The sequence below is a fragment of the Odontesthes bonariensis genome, chromosome 14, assembly GCF_027942865.1.
Source record: "Odontesthes bonariensis isolate fOdoBon6 chromosome 14, fOdoBon6.hap1, whole genome shotgun sequence".
NCBI classification, from domain to species: Eukaryota; Metazoa; Chordata; class Actinopteri; order Atheriniformes; family Atherinopsidae; genus Odontesthes; species Odontesthes bonariensis.
Genome location: NC_134519.1, coordinates 18,763,601 through 18,779,657, shown reverse-complemented (window position 1 = coordinate 18,779,657; position 16,057 = coordinate 18,763,601). Strand labels below are relative to the sequence as shown.

Genomic DNA, 16,057 nt, shown 5'->3' with positions numbered 1-16,057 from the left:
GGCATGATAAAATGGTCTTCTCTACTTATTGGCATTTGTTTTAGAGTTTTAGCATCAAAGGTACCCTACTGGCGGTTGCCATTTAATATTCTAAGTAGAAATATGCAGGCACAAACTGAAGTTTATTAACAGTTAATCTGGCAAATAACTAAGTTCAAAGTGCACTTTGGAGCATTTTTTCTCATATCTTTTTCAAATACACGGTGGCTGCGTTAGCACACAAACATCCTGAGGTATCCTCCACTCTGCCTTCTTGCGAGCACCAAGAAGTGGCTACTGACTTAAATTCAGGCAATGCTCATTGATTAGTCTCTTATCTGAAGTTGCACAGAATGCCAACTATCACCAACTAGCCACAAGCACTTTCCTTTGATCTATGCATGCAAAAACTCTCAGCAATCAATCAGTAAAGCCCCACCAGTGGAGTATTTTCTCTTGATAATGTTTAAGTGCGAGTGCGTTTGTAAACCCCAACTCCCAGCAGTCCGCCACTTGCTTAACCTTCCTCCTACACAGAAAGATCAGCACATAACAAGGTCTCAGGAAAATGCTCTCTGGGCATAGAGTGACTGATCATCAGCTGAGCTGACAATTGGGTTGACCAAAGAAACAAACACCATGATCAGACAGAAGAAGAACTGAAATAGTATTCTTTTTTATTAACACATCAGAAGAAAGTGCAAGAATGTCTAAGCTGATTTACTTTATCACTGGACTTTACTCAGAATTTGTAGTGTGATATACCTTGAGGTTATGTCATGCAATATGATTCGCATAACAGAAGGGTTAAAAAAATTAAATTAAAATTGTTTTTTTAAAAAGCCCTCTGGCCCAAATACACACACACAGTCTTCTTTTAAAAATGAAGAGGTCTCCTAAAAATCCCAAATGTAGAAACCTTCTAATCGAACACGTGTAAAGTAACTTTTAGACAGAGGAAGTTTGCTGAGCAACAAAAAAAAAAAAATAAGCATGCTCTGCACTAAAGGGAACTTTAACCCTGCTCAGAGTGAAAAAAAAAAAAAAAGACAGTGTGCACCTTAACCCACTTATGAGCAGACAGCTGGAGCGGATTGTGGGGAAGAATGACGGTTCAACCTATGTCTCATGGAAAATACTTGGCTTGCCATTGTGTTTTCTACACGACCTGCAGTCCACCTCCCATCCTGCCTATATAGATGTTGTGCTCCTGTCTTCATTCATTACAGTCAGTCATAACACACAGAGTAAATCAAAAGTTTTATCAGAATTAAATTAACTTGGGTAAGGCCAGATTCAGTGACATCCATCAGCATACACACCATACCCACAAAGCCTGTCTGTCAGACTGCTCCAATAAACAAGTATGTAACATTCACACACAGGAACCATCTAAGCAGATAACTATACAGAGCTCCTATTTTTCTGCACTGCTCCTAGAGCCTCATCTGTGTGCAGAGAGATTAATGCCTGAGGTAAGTGGAGGGCACTACTGAGAGAAAGTACCTCATTACAGCTAACAGTGAGGAAGAAAAGGCCGTCCTGGCCTGGCTAACCTGACAAAACACAGCACAGAGCTGCAGCGGGAAGTGTGCATGACCCATCATCCTGTCTGAATAGAGGAGCATAGCTCCACTGTGAGAAGGAAGGTAATATACACAGACAGCTGGGGTACATACTTGACAATACAAAAAAAAAGAAAGAAAATAAAAAAAAAACTCAATGTAAATGTATAACAAACTACCAAACATTTTGTTTTTTGATTTGCACATTGAGTGAGAGTTCTACAATAGTGAAAATGCATTAACCTTTTTTAATGTGCTCTATTTTCCAAGAGCTAGACAAAGTTTTTGGGCTTACTCTGTGAAAACTGCATAAAATTAACTGTACAGAAGTTATTTTACAGTGACATGCTTTATATAGAGTAAAATCACAGTGTCTATGATACCGATATGTGCTGTATACAGCAGACCATTGACTCGTTTTGCTTTTAGGAATTTCTTTTACTTCTGCCTCAGTATTTTTCATTAGAATTATAAAAATTCTTTTGGTGGTTCATTTATGCTCCATAAATATACAACAGATGACGTGTATCCCATGAGATGCTTCAAATTCATTCTGAACCATTGCAAGAGAACAAAACTGCCAACATACATCATCATACACATACACCTTGCTAAACTAAGGCTAATAATTAGCACACTAGTATAAAAAGCAGCTAAATCACAACTTACAAGCGCTTCAACTGTGACTTTACTCTGCTAATGGATATGTGCTTTCCTTTCCCGACTCTCTCGTAAAATGTAGTTTTTCATCCACACCTCTGTAAATAATCTATCCACACGCAAAGTATTTGCACAAAAGGAGGAACAGCAAACACTATCCAAACAACATGAGTCTCTAGGCGTGTCGACAGCAATATGTAGACACATATATACAAAGAAGTAGCCACACTTGCTAACATGGGCCATCTACCATTCCTTTCTCTTTCATCTACCCTCCCTTACCTAATCTATTCCATCCTGGGAACCCAACTACACAGACATTATCTGGAAATATTAACTAGACAAAACGGCGGCCACTAGGGACAATATGAATAGGGAATTTTAGCTCGGACTCAGTACCAAACCACAGCTCATTTCAGTTCATTGTTGGAAGTTTGCGGTGCGTACTAAAAGGTGAGGTTTTTCCACATCCATCTATGTTGGAAACTAGTTAATTACTGTAATCTTGCAGCATTGCGTTTGTTCTTGTGTAACCTAGTGAGGCCCGTCTTCTGTTCAGACATCTGATTACTTTATTGGGATCTCAAACACTCAGCACAAGAAAAACAGCACAATGGATATCCTATAAAGCTTTATCATAGAAATCCAGTTTGGCAACAATATTCTACCAAATACTTACTGTTTAATTTAAGCTATAACTCGTGCCCTGCCCATAGCTTTCCCCGATAAAAACAAACTATACAGTCTCTCACTTCAATTTCATTTGTGCAATTAGCCAACAGCCTCCTGCAGCTCTGTGTTCAGACAAAATATAGCCTGTCTGGCAATAGAGGATCTCTCATCTCCATTTCTTACACTATTATGTTCAGATATCCTAATCCTTGATTTTGAGAAATTCTAATCCTCAAGGACGTTCTCTCACATCGCTTTAGTTAATTTGCCTACTTCATTTCCTAGATGCCTATGGGATCATGATTATGTTACTGGATTCCATATACATACACAATTAGACAAATACAGCCATATTTAGCTATTTCATATAAATTAAGAAAACACATAAAAAGAAAATCACCCTAAACAACAGTATCTTTTTGACAAAGTTGCACACATTTAGGCTATTATACACAATCTCCTTTGGATACATGTTTTATTACATCTTATATACCATCACTTCTGCTCACTGAACCTCCCACAAGGGCACCCTGAGGAGGCCTGTCCCCCAACAGCTAGTTGATACACCAAAGCGTCTGATTATGAGATTTTTTTTTTTTTTGTGCTCTGGATGCAATGATCCAGAGCAGTCCTGGCCATTTTTGTCAAATGCTGCAGACAGAAAAGTCATACAGCCACTCTGACGCAACCATGTGGTTTGTCAGTCTTGATTCTTAATCTACCTGCGTTTTCTCTTCCTCTATGCATCTCATTTCATGAGGCCTCTGTAACACACACGCCCAGGACATGTAGAGGCATGCCACCTCTGATTCAAACACAGAAAACTCCACTTCAAATTAATTCAGAGAAATTTGCCTTATCACTGTATCACAGTCAAAAAAACAGCCTGTCTTTTAATAACTAACCATTTAAACCGGGACATTTTGGCTGTAGGGTGTAAAAGATTAGGCCAAACAGATAAACTACTCTTTAACCCACAACCCTTTCACACAATCACAGGGGATCTGGACATCTGCCACCCGCAGTGAACACAATCACTGTGTCTCGAGCTGATCACAAATTTCTCATACAAACACCTCGTGCAGCCAGCTAGCATGACTCAGCTGGCTGAAGCGTTGTGTGTGTGTGTGTTTGTTTGGGGGGGGGGCTTTGGGCCAGGGGTTAGAGAGGTGATGGGTGTTTACTGTTGAAATGCATTAGTGGGCACCCCCACGATGCTGAACTACAGACACTATAGCCTGTGCTGTGATGCTAAAAAGCCTAGCCTACAATGATGGGGCACTAAGGTATAAATAGAAACGCATCATATGACTTTCTATAGCTATCGGCTTTGCTATTCTGCTGCTATACTTGGGAGCCAACATACTCTATATCAGTTATACAGGCATGTTCATGGTGTAAACACAACAGGGCTAACTGCTAATATACAGAAACACCTGATCTCTCCTTGTTGTGTTGGTATTTTGCCTATTAGTTAAGCAATCTTACCCAACAAATATCTTACTTTTTCTCTTTTTACTTATATGTTGACAGTTCACATTCTCTCCTTGTCTGGAACTACCCAGCCATAAACTCTAATTTTTTCTGTCTCTCTGAGTGGCAGTTAGCATCAGGAGCAGTGAGATGTCACACCACATCAGTCACTTGAGTCTTGCATAGTGAGGCTTGCCTTTGACCGGTCATTCTGGGGGAGCGGATATAGCAGTTCCACCAAATTGCTCCAAAACCTTAAAGGAGACTCACCCATATCCTGAAGATTCAGTGGATTTCGTGATTGATGCCTTCAGGACTAAAATACATGATGTACAGGTGTTCAGGAAAGTGCTGCCTCCTACCTTGTAAATCACCAAACTTTAGACTAAAACTGCCATTCAAAACAATAAGAAAGATTGCCACCATTATATTGTTACTTTCTGGGTTGAAATAATGTTGAAACAATAGTGCCCAGCCTTCCGAATGCCTGTAATAAGAGTTAATTGAACACGGATTGATAAGAAAGAGGAGATTAGTATAATGTCTCGGGCGCAAACACAGCTGAAGCTGGGATTTGGCTCTGGCTTTCTACTGTAAGCAGTGGCAAACAAAGCAAGCCACAAAAGAAGGTCATGTGGTTTATAGCATCACATGTCATATGACAGAATGAGCGTCAAGACTGCAATGAATATGAAATATGAAAAAGCCTCTCCTGAACTCTTCACATGTGGCCCACTTTCACGTCAATGCAGTAAAATGTCATAACACAAGGACTCTTTCCAGAAAGGTGTTGTTAAATGTCTGCGTTTCTGTGTTCTAGGAGAAGCTCAAGTGCAGTTTTGTCAATACAAAGAGGCTACAGGGCAAATATCATGTGACAAGAGGCCACACATGGATGGAAATAAGGGTGACTATATGCCAACACAAAACCTCAAATATGCACCTAACCAACAAAGCCAGCTTACTTTGAGTGTGCTGTGATGCAGCTCTGGGGGGGGAGATCCAATGCAGTGGCACATGGACAGAGTTATAACTTATGAAGAGTCATAAGCTGTTTAGCCAAAAGCAATGAAGCGGCTTATGTGGGGAAATTAGTTTTATTATTATTTTATGAATATATAATGCCTGAAATGGGAAACACTGTGACAACAGCAAGGAGGAAACATGTATCACTGTTCCTTTTTACTTACAAAAGAGGAACTTTTCTGGTTTATAATTATCATTTGCAGCAAGAAACAGTAAAAATACCTCATTACTGTTGATGTAAAGGGATCAACAAGGGTTATCTAACCAGGCTGCGGAGTCATGATGATGGTGCTTTAAGCAGGCCTAACAAATTCTGGGTTTTCAAGTGGAAGTTGGAACACACTAAAGTTACAGTATAGTTTTCTAAAACTACAGAAAATTTGTGACCATTACATTTGCTTTCCAGTCAGCACAATGTAGCTTCGTAGAATGCAGACAATATAAATGAGTGCCAATTGTAAAAAACATAATAATAATAATAATAACAATAAAGTTAGGGAAGAGGAGAGATGGTGGAACAACACAAAAGAACTTAAAGATAAGTGAAAGAAATAAGACTGATGGAATATGAATGGAAACCATTTTCACCCTGACGGACAGCTATTTACATACTAAGACACAAAGTTTGGAGTTTGGAATGTAGTCCTGCTACAAATCATTTGAAGGAAAAAGTATTCCCTTTCTATTCACTGGAATAGTCAGATGCTGTTGTCATACACGTCTATCTTTATTGTATTCCTATCTCCTTTATATGGTAACGTGTTGAAAAAAATTGACATGTATTGTACAATTGGCGATGCCTTGAATGGGCACATTTCTGTATGTCAAGATAAACCTATTCAGATGTATGAACTAAGACATTTTGGAACAAGTCTGAAGTGTACAATATTAAGCCTTCAAAACTCAATAGACTGCTGATGTATCTTTTATTTTTGTCCTACTCTCACAATCTAAGGGTTACTACATTTGACTAGATTTTGTCAAAAATTGTCAAGCTGTTCAAGCTGGTAGAAATGTGGCGACTCTACAAAACCCCGTCATCTCCTGGGTTCCAAGCACCATGGTGAGCGCCACCGATTCATTCAACCATAAACTCTGGTCCAATGTGAAAACAATGGATGCAGATGTCAAGTTAAATTTGATAGAACGCCAAGCCATACAGTTAAATTCCACCCATTTACCTCCGTCTGTTGCACCCTCGCTCTTTTGTCCAGAGAGCAGTCGTGAACAGTCTTTCTATTTTAGGGGAGTGGTAAAGCTTTTCAAGGTGTACAGTGAGGAGTAAATTAGAAGGACAAGGACACTGGGGGCCCTTGCTTCATCATATTGTCCTTGCTCCCTCCCTTCCTCCCTTCACCAATCTCCCTCTTCAAACAATAGTTGCTGGGGCTACAAAGGCTTTTAAGAATCCATAGCCGAGACCAGAATGTTCCTCAACTGCAATGGAAATGATCAGGGTGCAGTGAGCAAGTCCCTTCCCTCACATTATAGCCCAACAGTGCGTCGAACATATCATTCAAACCTTTTCTGTCAGAGAGAAGGTCACATAAACAGAGGCTTAATCCTCCCACACACTCTTTTTGCAGTGACGGGGTTACCACTTCAAGTTATCACTCCCACGCCATCTCCTTCGGTCATAGATATTATTGTCGGATTATTGATAGCACTAATGCAGATTAACATTTCAGTAAGAGACACGTGCTGCTGCACCTAAATGAAAATAAAAGAGTTCAATTAAAGCGTAAGCTGACTGGTAGTTCTGCAGTAATGACAATATATCCCAACACAGACATTCAAGCTTAATAAGTGTTCAGAGGTCACTGCAACACAATTACTCCTCTTGAAGCTGAATGCTTCCTTCAACTGGAGACAAAAATGAAAGTTGAATAGCTTTTTGGTTCGCTCCATCGGGTTCAGTGGGAGAGCATAAGGTATTAAGAGACGACAGTATGGGCATGATTAATATTGAAATAATTATTTAAAAGAAAATGTATACATACCCATATTTTCAGGTATGCAAGATACAGTGCAGCAACACGTTTAGTGTAGTATAATCAGTTTTTCAATCAAAATTTAAATGTTTAGATTAGAATTTCATCACTGTGTAACAATACGTGTTATCAATATTATACAGAGATAATACAAGCACTCATCCATACAAAAAACATTGAACTCAAAAGTACAACATGAGCTGCTCCTACTTCCAAGAAAAGGAGCCAAACAAACCAGTTTGACCAACAGGGGAAAAAACAAGCAGGAAAAGTGAGCAATTTTCCATCATATCTTCCTTCGATGGAACAGGTCTTTGTTTTCTATATTTATTTCTATTTTTCTATTTTTGTACTGCGTTGGTATAGAGTTAAATTCGTACCTTGAGTGCCTTAGGCGAAATGTCAATTTTTTTTTTTTTTTATAAAAGGCCAAGTTCGTCAGCAAAGATCACAGAGGACACACTCTAGATTATCATTAGGCAAAATAATATGGAGCCAATATGAAGTCCACAAATGACTAATTTATGCACCCAAATGATGTAATCAAGGCCATTTTGTTTCCTAGTTTATCATTCTCTGGTTGTTTATCTAACCAGACTTTAACGTAATATAATTTTATATAATTAGGTAAAGGGATGCACAAAGGTGTGGTGGTTAGCATCATCACCTCAAAACAAGAGGGTTCCTTGCTCAAATCCCGGCTGGGGGCCTTTCTGTGTGGAGTTTGCATGTTCTCCCCGTATATGCATGGATTCTCTCCTGGTAGTCCGGCCAACTCCCACCGCCCCAAAACATGTATGTCAGGTTAATTGGCGACTCTAAATTGTCCCTAGGAGTGAGTGTGATGGTAAAGGCAAGGCAATGATCAGCCTAATTAATATTATAGTCATATGTGAAAATGTATTAGCCTGGGCTAACTTCTGTATTTAAAAGCGAGATGGCAACAGCTACACAAGGCTTGAAAATAAAAATAAAAATAGTGGTTCACAAACCAGTAGATGCCTTCGTGGTAGCTTTCTCCATCTTTTATGTACAATCTTGGGTTAACATAAGTCAGCTAAAAGCTGGGACTTTTAACCAACTCACAGCTAAATAATTAGCATAGTTACAGGCAAAAGCTGCCACAAAAAGGCAACCAAAGAACTAAAACTAGCCGTAACTGAGAGGGAACTTTTTCAACCAAACCTCCTTTGGTGCATTTAGTTGAGCGACTGAGTTACTTACTGAGGACGTAGAGAGATAAGGTGATCCCTGCCAGGCAGAAGCCCTCAAAGAAACGCAAGGTACTGAACATGGGGACGTTGACGGAGAAAGCTACAGTCAGACCAAACACCAGCATGAACAGCACCGATATGATCAGGACTGGGTGTCGGCCAAACCTACAGAGTAACATGAAAATGAAAATGACTTGTAATGTAGAAAACATGTCCTAATGATCTGTCTGTAATGGTTGGTGCAAAAATCTTACCAGTCTGCAAGTATGCCAAACACCAGGTAGCCAAAGATTGATCCCACCAACAGAGAGAACTTTGCAATGTGGACTTTCCATGCCGAGTCACACACCAGACTCCACTGTTGAGAAAAACAAGAAAATTAAGCTGGTTTAAATCATGCAAAGGTGGGATATTAAAAGATTTTTTTTGAGGACAGTGCTTTTATATCTCAAACATTCTAAGTTGTATCTATCATAGAGCAATATTTTCTTAAAAAAATATCTATTTTCTTAAAAAAGTTCATCATGTCATCCAAAAGAGTGACACGCATCCTAAAGTTTGGTGGCATTTAGCCTTTGGAAATCAACATCAGGGATAGCATGCACTATTCATGCCAGTAATCATGGAAGAGATGACATCAGTAAACATTTGCCTATCGTATTATTTATTTTTGCTCCTTGACAGTGTCAACATAGTACATGACAGAGCACTTGTTCTCTTTTTCCCACAGTACCCCTCAACATGAGTTATTCCTAGAGTGCTAACGATGTAGTTGGTGGCTGTCTTTGCATGACACACACACACACACACACACTTTATTTTTCCAGCACTAGTGAAACAAGTTTTGACAAAAAGACTTCATGATGGACACAAGTAATGACTGTAGAGAAATGCTGGACACAAACAGAGTTGTGAAGGTGAATTTCTCAAAGAAGGAAACTGAATACTGAAAATATTATTCTTCAACTTGCAGCTTGGACTACCATAGACATCGTTGGCCAGATTATTCAGAGAGAACCAGATGAATTTTGGAGAGGAACAGATGTGTATTGGGGATTTTTGTGACATCATTTGATTCCCATCTCACTTTCACCAAAAGGAGCAACATTAAGGAGCAAATAGGGGCGTTGTGGCCACAGCAGGTGCAGAGTGCATGTGAGGCTGCTCAACCATGATTTCAAATCTAGCCCATAACCACACCCTCTCACTGTAAACAAATGCATAAACAGATCATGTATACTGAACTCTCTGAGGAGCTCCAACCTTTCATGACCTTCTAGCCATAGTGAGTGACCTGTAGAGAATGGAACGATCCACGATTACTCAGAGCCACCCAGCCATCACATGATCCACACATGCCACTCATTCATGGTTTCAGTATCGATGTCACCAGAGAAAAAAGACAGAAGAAAACAAGTTCCCGTTGCGTAATCACAGGACAGACGAGATTGCCCAAAAAACAGAAGCTACTCTCCTCTGAGACTGAGACAAATCTATAAAAACACTGATATGGAACTCTTGGCCTGTGATTACACATAGACTGGAACTGCATGTCTGGACGTTTGGCGACTGTGCAGAATGGACATGTGCTAGTGGCAGCACACAGATGACCAGTCATGTAAAAACAGCAACATCAGCATTCCCAAATCACATGTCACACATAGTGCACCAACATCTCACAAGAGTTACAAGATATCTAAATGTGTCAGCAGTTTAGCGGAGCACGGTGCTTTTTTTTTATTTTTATTGCAAAGCTTCATTAATGAGCTTTGTTTAGAAGCATCAGCCAATTAACATGTACTGTCAACCATGTCTGTCTCCAGGACAACACAACAGGGCATCCATACAGTCTAAAATATAAAACTTGAAAGACTTCAGAAAAATATAAATATATAAAGAGAAATCCTGTCTCTGAAACTTGGATTCAATGCCAGCTTGAGTCAAATCTATTCAGCCTGTCAGTTCTGCTCCCATCATTTCTGACACTTGGTCTGTTTCCATTGTATTGCTCATTTGAGAGTAATGAATAGAAGTGTGTCTGGAGTCGGGTTAGATGTATATGAATCTTTTAACGGACAGAAAATGAGGGAACAATGAGGGACCGAAAGAAAATCAGTCAAATTCTTGAGTTTGTTGACCTCTCTCAAATGACTGACCACCAATGATCTGTCTACGCCATTTAGGCTCAAATGAAGATGCTCTCAGCCACAGCTGCACATTTCTGTACTCGTTGAACTATAAAGTGGTGGGTGGAGGTTTCAAGGGAAAGGGAACAGGCCTGGAGGGAGGGAAGTAGACGGGGGGAGGACAAGAAGAAGGAGAAAATAAAGGCTCTGCAGAACGTAGCAACAGAATGCACAAAAGATATGGGGGAAAGAGAAGAATAAAAATCAGAAATATGGAATGGACGACAGGCTGAAAAGACAGTGGGAGATAGGAGATGCTTAAAAGCAGTTGTAAGGAAAAGGCAGAAAACACACTGAGAGACTGCTGCATAGTTACTGCCTAGCAACAGACCGTCACCGAGGTTATCCGACTCCCGTCTGCTTTTCAAGTCTAAGTTTTAGCCCAGCTGCCTCGCCATCATCGAGGGGTTGGAATCCTTTGATGTGTTGGTAGCATATGTTAGGGTACAGAAAGATAACAATGTACCGTTAAGAGTGAACGAAAACAAAGTTCTCAGTCGATACTAGACAAACGCAAACTTAATTTCACTTTTGTGGCAGTAAGAATTCAAAACTTAACAAAACACAAACTATCACGTGTATTTGAAAGGTTGGCTGATGGCAGTTATATTTTCCTGCTATCAGCAGTCACAGATGGTGAAACAAGAAACCCTTGTCTACTGGTCTATTATTCATAGCCCCCCCTGTTCATGACAGTTAAGCATAACAACACATCTTTATCACCAAAAAGACTTGATGTGAAACGACAACCCACAAACACAATCCAAATTCCATAATACCATTCAAAAAACAGCCGTAAAGCATGACCAAGGGTCGGACACCCCACAATGTCAATGAAGGCCCGTTACAAAACAGCACTTATCTGAAAAAAAGCTAGCAGCACACACTCTTCTCACACACACTCACAGAGCCTCAACAGAGTTTTATCTTCTAGTCACACAAGCGCCTTTTCCTCCCAGCTGACGCTGTGAGAGGCTGTCACTGTGTGTTGACTGGGTATCTACAGTGGGGTCATCACCTTTCGACAGCTGAGAGCGAATCAAAAGAGTCCCACACTGATCCAGGGTCTGTGGAAGGAGTCAAACAGCTGGGTAAACAGTATAAGGGACACATAGCAGTGAGGCCTGCAAGGGTGTTCAGCTACGGTATCATCTTTCAGATCTATGGGTGTGCAGCCTCATGTACTGTGATACTGGGGCTGGGTGTACCCACCAATGTTCTCTGACAACATATCCACCTTTGCCCTTTCATGGGAAACATAAGATTAACATGCCTGACAAACACATATATTTCAATATTCTCAATTATTTGACCCGATTCAAATTATTTGTAGTTTCAGTAAAGTGTAAAAACAACTTAGAAAATATATATCATCTTTAATCTATCATCTTAAAATGTTAAATTTGGCAAATATATGAGGATTGCTACACTATATGACAAGAACCGAATCCCTCAAACATGCATGCTGTATTCTAAAATTTGGTCAACTTTTCCTTTGAAATTACTACATTGCTGCTGATTATAATTCCATATATCACCTTAATTGCCTAAGTGTTTCAGCTCGGTAATCAGTATAAAAATTAAATCAGAATTATTTTTAATTAATAATTAATTCAAGCTATTCATTATTCAAAAACACATCCTAGTGTGCAGAAATTGCTGATGCTTTATGAATATCTGACATTTTCCTTTCTAAATGTACATACATTTAAAAACTGAACCAAATTGATTCTATGTCTTAATTTGTCAGTTATGTTGTCTTAACGTCAGCGAATCATCATAAGAGGAGAATCATAAAGAGAGTTTAAAAAGACCATTGGGTCTTTAACTGCAAGCGCATCCTTTTGTCATACAAACACTTCATAAAGAATCACTAAAGAGATTAATCTGTGCTTTGAAGAGGTTCTCAGGCCACTATTTCAGGAAAGCTGTTGCCCATCTGAATAGGAACTGAGCAGGTAGGTTGCACAGAGACTCCGTCTCTGAGTAATGATACATTCTAATTTCTAAGGCTCAGCTCAATTAACAGGGACCCTAAGGACTGCTTTGACTCAATTAGGATGGGTCTCCACATTAACCACTTTGGATCCTTCACCACCACTTCAGCTTCTGTTGTCATCATCCAAACAATGTTTCTGTGTCACTGAGAAAAGAGGAGGAGGAGCAGAGAGGTTTTCCTACTAACCATGTGGCAGAGAGTGAAAACATCTATCAGTAGTTCCATGCTGACCTAATTTGATAGAGATGTATCAACACAGTGGTACAGGGTCTGAATGTGTTGGTGTATTTTGAAGAAGTTGGAGCTCTGCTTTGCTTTTTAGGGATCGAGTGTCACGGATAACTGAGCTCAGTCATGTGCAGTTATGTCTATGCAATCCAAACACAGGGAGAAATGCTAGGTCATCACTTCCTGCTTTAGTGTCACAACCTTGTTCCTGCACTGTGTTCAGAAAACGGGGTCTTGGAAGAAAGAGGGGCTGGTTGTCAAAACAGGCAGGGCCAGTGACAAGTGCGCTTGTCAGTTCTGTTTCAATTAGGACGCTTCTTCTGCATGTTATCCGATTCAGTTTCTCCTGACAGTAACCTTGTTAGAATAGAGATGCCATGGGTCAGGAATAATGAGCAGTGTCACACAATTGAACCAACTGCTAAGACCCATCACTGATCTGCCATGGTGGTAGTATCAACATGACATTCTCAGCATGTGTGCAAAGGCAACACAAACTTTAATAGCTACAAGTTACAATGCCAGCATACCAGTAGAGTCAGCACTGTTTCCATACATCAGCCTTATTATGGAACACTTGTTTTTGTTTTAAACCATGAGAGAACTGGCTGCTAAGAATACTGATCCACCCAGTTAGAGTTCCTCACATATGACTTCATAATCAGCTGCAATTTAGGAGTATTTAAGCCAATGTTTGTAAAACAGTTTATCACCCTGACCTTTAATGCAACCCCAGCTTCACAAAATACCCAATGGATGATAAATGAAATCAGGTATTAAACTATTAAACTGTGCCTCAGCTCATGGCAAAGTTAAAATGCCACAGGGGCATTTTATTTGCTTTATTTCAAGGGGGACATTATCAGTTACAAGCAGATGGACTGTTGGCATCACACTGGATGCAAGTCTCTCTCTCCCCCCCCCCCCCCGTAAAGCAGAGTAAAACAAACCCAGCCTCAAATCAAACTCTTAAGAGATATTGAATCTCATTATGACATGCGTGCCAACCTGTTAAGAGGTGTAGGCTGCTGCAGATTAAAATGCCATTTACAATGCTCTGTATGTGTGTGAGTGTTAATCAATATTTACACTTTTTCTTTATGGAAATGTATTGATCGTTTCTCGTTCTCAATCGTGCTTTACAATTTGAATATAAGAACTTTCGAGTGCTAATAATTACATTTTATTTAGTATTCTGATATCGTAATGTTTTCATACCCCCCCCCCACACACACACACACACACACACACACACACACACACACACACACACACACACACACACACACACACACACACACACACACCCCTTCAGCTCACAGTCTATAACAATGAATAAAGGCACAAGCTGCGCAGTATCTTAACGTAAACGTAAAGACACCACTGCTGACAGACTAAAAGTAGCCATCAGCTCTGAATGCTGTAAGAATATCTCATCAGTGTTTGATTAGGGTAGAGGTGGGGCGGGTGATGTTTGGCGAGGGATGGAGTTGCATTATTCTAGAGAGCACACTCATGACCTTTGCTCCAAATCAAAGGCTCCGTGTCAATTGTTCCCATCAGGACAGCCGGTGAATTCCACGAGCCCTCGCGGTTTTGCTTAATATGCCAATGCTGGCTTCTACATCTCTGCGTCAGGTGCTGGGGTGACTCAATGTCACGCTTTCATTTATGGGGTCCTACTACTTCGGCCTCCACCAAGAACCTGCGTAAATCCCAACAGATTTGAAATAAGAGGCTCTCTGCACGGCGAGATGTGGAGAAATGAGCGCCATAATGGAGCTGTAACCACAGCCACCACACGAAAGCTGATAAAGAGGACTACTTGAGCTTGGCGGCGACAGCCGAAGTCTTTTTAATGACCAGAGTAAAAGTGCAATAATTTGGATCTCTCTGGCGATCCTATAAATCGACCTTATGAGGAGAAATTCTTATTAGATTTCGCCGATGCACAACAATAACACCATGTAGAGGATCCCCATCCTTGTGATCTTACCTTTGTAACCACGTTCTGCACAAGTCCCGAGTGCAGCTCGAACGTCCACTCGCTGCACTCACACTGCATGTTGGCCGTGTCGTTTTGCGTGCTGTGGTTTCCATTGATATAAATAGGAGCCGAGCGTGCGCTGATGTTTTTTGGACTCTCCAACAACGAGGAATAACCGGCACTCTGATTAGTCAGGTTTGCCAAAGGCTGAATACATGTGTTGTTTGGCTGGGCGAGAAGGACATTATCAGAGTACTGGCTGAATCCAATAAATAACGCCGGAATCCATGTCAGCACGATCAGCTGTTTCTGGTACTTCCCAAATCCCCCGAGAAATGGCAGAACTGAGCCGTCGATGCGTGTCAGCAGCCCCGGCGACGTGGTTTCGGGGGACACGAAGCCGTTCTCCGGCTGATGGTCCCCCGTTTCGAGCTGCACCAAGGCCATCGCAGTTTCGCTGATAGATGCCTCCGATGTGTAGCGAAGCCGGGGTTGCAGTGCTACCCCCTGTCGACTCCACAATGCGTCAATGCCCCCAGCTCCGGCGGTGAAAGCCGTGCGCAGTCAATCACTAGAATGGAAATAAGACGCACCTCCTTATTATCAGGAAGCACTTCCCTCCGTCCGTCTGGCAGTAAAAAACCCGTTCGGGGCTGACAGCAGGCACAAGCTCCGAGACAAAAGGCGGATTGCAGTGAAATAAGCAATGACTAGGAAAACTGTTCCATGTTTTCCATCGTCCGATTCACTGTAGCCTGTCTCTGTGGGTCAGATATGGCAGAAGAGTCCACGGAAGTGCTTCCAGGTGGAGCCACAGGTAACACACCTGAATAGAAAGGCTGACTGCTGCTGACTACCTTAACAGGGCAACCTACTCTGGCAACCACCTTGAAAATAGATTCCACCCTCTGTGTCGTGGTATGAAAAGTCAAAAACTGAAGAATAATGTTATTTCCACTCAAAATATTTCAGGGAAGACATGTAAGTATAAAATGTAAGTAAGTTATGGCAACAAAGGGATTTCGAACAGAAAAAAAATAAGAAAGAAATGTCACAAGATCCCAGTAGTTGCAAGTG

The 16,057-nt window shown here is 40.8% G+C and overlaps 1 protein-coding gene across 1 annotated transcript in view; it reads right to left on the bottom strand.

Annotated features, from left to right (window-relative positions):
• LOC142399000 (solute carrier family 22 member 23-like) overlaps positions 1-16,057 on the bottom strand; it is a 32,658-nt gene extending 16,601 nt beyond the window's left edge. The window contains exons 1-3 of the mRNA XM_075483316.1: positions 14,990-16,057; positions 8,835-8,938; positions 8,591-8,745 (exon numbers count right to left, since the gene is read on the bottom strand). Coding sequence (XP_075339431.1) covers positions 8,591-8,745; positions 8,835-8,938; positions 14,990-15,427 — 697 coding nt within the window. The 5' untranslated portion in view covers positions 15,428-16,057. The remainder of the gene's footprint in view (positions 1-8,590; positions 8,746-8,834; positions 8,939-14,989) is intronic.